Raw genomic sequence first — 5,098 nt, 5'->3', positions numbered from 1 at the left:
CCCCGAACTCCTTCTGCGCTGTCGATGGAGCTTGGCACGCTCCCCTCATCCCACGAGTTTTCATGTTCCAACGCTGCTGAAGGTTTAAGGCAGAGCACGTCGTACACCTTAGTCGTCTTCCTCAGCGTCAATATTGAATCTTTCATTTTATTTAAAATCTCCTGGAAACTCAGTAGCACAGCTCTCTGTGTGATGTCTGCTGTGCTGAAGATGATCTCTGATCCTCCTGAAGCCTCTCTCCTGGCCTCAGCTCCCATCTTGTGGACGATCCTCTCCTCTATTTTGCAGGCAGTTTCATGGTCCTTGCTGTGGCTCCAAGGTCTGATCTCATGATGGGCCCCAACCAGCTTGACCTTTGACCTCAACCACTGCCTGGTCCTGTCAGCTATGCGCTTCTCACTGGGCCTCTGAAGATTTCTCAGGAGATTACTGCTGCACCTGTATTTCCTTGCTAGGAAGACAAACTATTTGGAGAGCATGTCAACAATCATCAAACCACATTCTTTAGTTCAGTGAACTTCACTTATAGGCCATCAAGGCCTCATCTGAACATGGATGCACCACTTGCATAGGTTTAATATTTGTAAATAAACGGCTAATCACACAAATCACTGCAACAATAATAGTAAACATTGTTTAATGTTAATCCTTGGACCCCTCCTCTTGACGCATGGACACACCCATGCGTCAACTCACCAAACCTGGATCCCTGTCTTAAAGAAAAAGATTAGCTAGATCATGTCCCAGGCAACATCAGGGCATCTCCTCTGGAGTAGCTCCGTAACCCTGCAATAAAAGATGTTAGCGTGTGTTGCATATTAAGTTTGCTTAACACCTGGCTCTCCCAGGAGCCTGCATACACACCATCACGGCCTGGAAAGCAAAATCTGGAAGTGAAATCAAACTTCATACCTGTAAACAATTGTATCATAAGAGTAATAAGCATTCAACATCAGCAAGACAAGTGTCATGTGCAGGTTTTCTCAAATCAGTAACTACAACTATTACCCTAATTCACCTCAGACATGGATTATCCCATGTACTCTGTTAACATTAATGTAATCAGTGACTTCTCTTAAGCAAAGTCACTCCACTCATATATTATTATTATGGGTTCAAAAGTGGCCAGCAAATGAGCCCATAATAAACTATTCCATAAATACCGTAATCTCTTATTTGTTTCACCCATGTCACTTGTCCGCTTCAGCTGAATCTACTACAGCATTCTCAAAGAAACTAACATTAGCAATACACATTGACTGTAGTCAGACAGAGGTCAGACACAGGTCAACAGGTTCCAGAGGTGCCATAAAAACACCATAAAGTCAACCCTAGCTGTGGAAAGAAGTAACACCAGTTCTCAACACAGGAAATTTCACACATGTTATTCACATTATCAAAGTAACCTTCACATTTTCCCATCAACACAATGCAACAGCATCACCACTCATAACCTGTAAACACAGTTTTCCTCACACATAAACCCAGAAATCTTGTAGTAGAGAAACATTAACTAATCCTCTTATAAATCACATGATCAAACACATGAAAAACTGCAATGCTGTAGAAAAGAAAATGCAAATGTCAGCGCTTGCGCAGGCGTATTGCATACTTTGTCACCATTACCTCTGTAAGCAACACAAGGTAGTGAATAACACACACATAGTAAATTCACAGACAGAGAAAATGGCATTTAAAAGATTAAATCATCATGCAACCTCGAATGTTGCTGTCATCTTTCTGCTCCTGTAACAAAAACACATAAAATCATCCACCCTTTTGTCCTGTCTAGGTGGAGGTTAAACTTGAGTCGTGGTCAAGTCCTGTCAGCTTTTACCAGTCAGTCAGTTTGTTTTTATTCTATTTCCATTCATTCATTCATTCTTTCTTTCTTTGCTGATAGTGGAACCTATCGTCGCATTTAGTTTCCACTCTCAGCAAAATGACGTCATTTCAAAAAGAAAAAGAAGAACTTTAGTTTGGATTACATCGCTGAAACCTTTTGGACTGGGACTGTCATTTAATAATTGTCCCAAATAAGTGGCTTTCTCCAGAGTCCATTTAAATGTGGAGAACTCACTTGGCACAATTTTCTCGACGACGTGTAGCGCTTTTAATTCCCGACATGCAGATCTGCTTAAAGAACAGAGATTATCAAACAAAACTTTCAGTGCACTGTGAAAGTATCAAAATAAAAAGGCCTTGTTAAGTCATGACACAAGCTCCTCATCTCAGGAGGGTAAATCATACCATTAGCATGGTTCATCATACCATCATACTAATCGGCAGGCTCAACTTCACAACAAAAGAAAAATCATCAGCTAGATTCACTCCAAATCAACCATCAGCTGCACAACACACAACATAACCCTAATGTCATATTAGCTATGAGTTTAATCACCCGGTCTGTGCTCTTCACTCATTTAAGCCACAGATCTATTTTATTCAATTTTCCTTTTTTCCCTTCATCATAAAACATGTGACATGTTGTCATGCACTTCACAAAACAGTCTGTTCTGACGTATTCAGAGTTGTGTATCTAAATACAGGATTCACTCGCACATCAAAGCAGGAAACTCAGTGTTTTAGAGTCTCTACTCAACACACAACAAACTCCAACACATCTCATTCACTCGTGCTAGAATTCAATCACCTTTCATTAATCTAAAACCGATCAACTAATTTGCATATCAGCTATTAACCCACTAAGTTGACAGGACGACAGAAAAGCATGTTCAAAATAGTATCACAAAAGACAATTTCCCTCATACAGTAAATTACTTATGCTGCCTCAATCAAGCAGGAAGCTTCTCCCAATTTACCATTTTAACACTAAATTTATTGTCTGATCACTGATTTATCAAACCAGGATTTTTTTTTTTTTTTTTCCACAAAAGTTAAATTGTTGTCCTGCAACTTGTAGAGTCAATTTTTTTCTTTAGGATAAATTCAGCATTTGATAACAAGTGTCTGCTAAATTGACACTATTGTAACACTGATGAAAGATAACAAGCTAATTTTCATTGCATGGGTTTGTGTTATTAGGCAGGTCTAATGCATGTCTGTGGAGCTGCATCTCCAGCAGAGCATGTTCTTAAAGCTGCCTTTCCTACACATTTCTCTGCTATTATTTAATCATTTCTTAACTAATGTGCTATGAGTCTTCATGAGTCATTTTGTGTTTGGAATTGTTAGTAGGGTTAATGCATGTTCTGCTTGTGTGTGTGTGATTTTGTATATGTTTCTATTTTCGCAATGTTTCAGACTCCGTCTCAATTTTCCAACTTAAGCAGTCAGTTTTCTTTTCCCCAGGTTTGCTAACCCAAATTTTGATTTCCCACATTAAATAATTCCTATGTGTTCTCACCTAGTCTTCTCACTCTGTTGTCCTCTCACTCTTTTGTCCTCTCCCTCTTCAACAGTCCCGGCAGTTCTCCTTCAGCTTTGTCCTGTCTAGTAGCTGAAGTGCTGCTGCTGCCTTCTTGGGCGACTTCTTAGCAGCTGCTGCCGGTTTCTTGGCTTTGGCCGCGGCGGGCTTCTTGGCTTTGCTCTCAGTAGCCTTGTTCATCTTGAAGGATCCGGAGGTCCTGGTGCCCTTGGTCTGCACCAGAGTGCCCTTCGCCACCAGGCTCTTGATGGCGGTCTTGACACGGGCCTTGTTCTTGTCCACATCGTAGCCTCCGGCAGCCAGAGCCTTCTTGAGGGCGGCCACAGACAGGCCGTTGCGCTCCTTGGAAGCGGCCACGGCTTTCACAATCAGCTCGCCCACGCTGAGGCCGACCTTCTTGGGCTTGGAAGTCATCGTCTTCTTCTTCTTGGCCTGAACCTCGGCGCAGGGCGTGTTTATGATGGAGCCTTTCCCACCACAGCGCTGGCACGTTGAACGCATCATGAAGGGTCCATTTCTTTCATGTCGCTAGCCGCATGTGGCTTGCCCGAGTCACTCAGTCCTTTTTGAGCATTTCAACATGCTGCCGCCGCAGACCCTGGCCTCAGATCCAGCAAGTTTAGCGCGCTGATTTCCAAAAAAGTCCCGAAAGCCAGAAAGACGTCAAATAAGTGTCTCGTGCTGAGAACTCAAACAAAAACTCCTCTTCACGCTGCCATCTTGCTCGCCCCTCCGTGAAATTCAACCAATCAGACAGGAAGATGGGTTTGCTTTCTTCTTCTGCTGCTGTTTATCCACATTGCTGCTGCTTTGCTGGGACTTTTTGTGCTCAGGACTTGCTGCTGTCTCTTTATCATGTTATTGCTTTGGAGCTGCATTCCTTATCTTCAGGGAGGAGTGAGCTCGCTTGTGAGGTTGAGAAACACATGGCACTGTAAATAAGTCAGCCAGAAACTTGTTTCCAATGATGTTAAACTATAACTTTCTTCCGACTGTTGCATGTGGAAAATTGATACAGGTCTGCTTTTCACCTGAAAGTGACAAACTAAAACATGTTCATTATTATCATCACTGCTTAATCAACACACATCTCTCTCTCTCTCTCTCTCTGTCTGTGTTTGTGTGAACAATCCTTTCTTAAAAGCAGAAAATGACATTGTAGTTGTTTTTCGGCTGATCAACACAAAACCTTTTTCCTATGATTATTTCTCTTCGTCTACAATGTAGTAATTTGTCTCTTTTCCACTCTTTTTTTTTTCTTCACAATAGCTGGTGGTCTGCAAAATCACCGCTCTCACTCACAATCAGAGGCAATCACTTTTGCACAGTGCACAAAAACACTGTGATGTCAGACACATTCACACTCACTTTTTCATCTGCATAAATAAATCATATGGCTGGAGATATGTGCCATGATGATCCATAAGCATGATCACCAGTTTATTTAATTATTTTTAATCCAACAAAACAAATAAACAAAAACATGATGCTGATGCTACACACACGAGTCAAGGTGCAGAAAAACTGCTCATGGAAACGCTGCACACTCTCTGTTTCCCTCTCTTTGAGTAGTTCTCAGACAGCTCTTGATCTGATAATGTGTAGCTTGCTCATCAGCTCAAAAAACAAAAACAAAACTGCAACGCGACATCACACAGTAGTTGCATGCTCTGCCCACAGTGGCAAAGTCTTACACTTACATATTCAACA

The 5,098-nt window shown here is 41.8% G+C and overlaps 1 protein-coding gene across 1 annotated transcript; it reads right to left on the bottom strand.

The window, feature by feature from the left end:
• Positions 1-2,476: 2,476 nt before the first annotated feature.
• On the bottom strand, positions 2,477-4,619 carry LOC309690286 (histone H1-like). Its single transcript, XM_082507270.1, has one exon. The coding sequence runs from the start codon at positions 3,890-3,892 to the stop codon at positions 3,416-3,418; it is 477 nt and encodes a 158-aa protein (XP_082363396.1). The 5' UTR covers positions 3,893-4,619; the 3' UTR covers positions 2,477-3,415.
• Between the last annotated feature and the right edge of the window lie 479 nt (positions 4,620-5,098).

This window comes from Aulonocara stuartgranti, assembly GCF_965226115.1.
Source record: "Aulonocara stuartgranti genome assembly, chromosome: 16".
Lineage (NCBI taxonomy): Eukaryota > Metazoa > Chordata > Actinopteri > Cichliformes > Cichlidae > Aulonocara > Aulonocara stuartgranti.
Note: the sequence above shows the minus strand (reverse complement) of the source record. Positions and strands in the feature narration are given on the sequence as shown.

Coding starts and splice junctions, on each gene's coding strand:
- LOC309690286 (XM_082507270.1), bottom strand. CDS start 3,892: ATGATGCGTTCAACGTGCCAGCGCTGTGGTGGGAAAGGCTCCATCATA.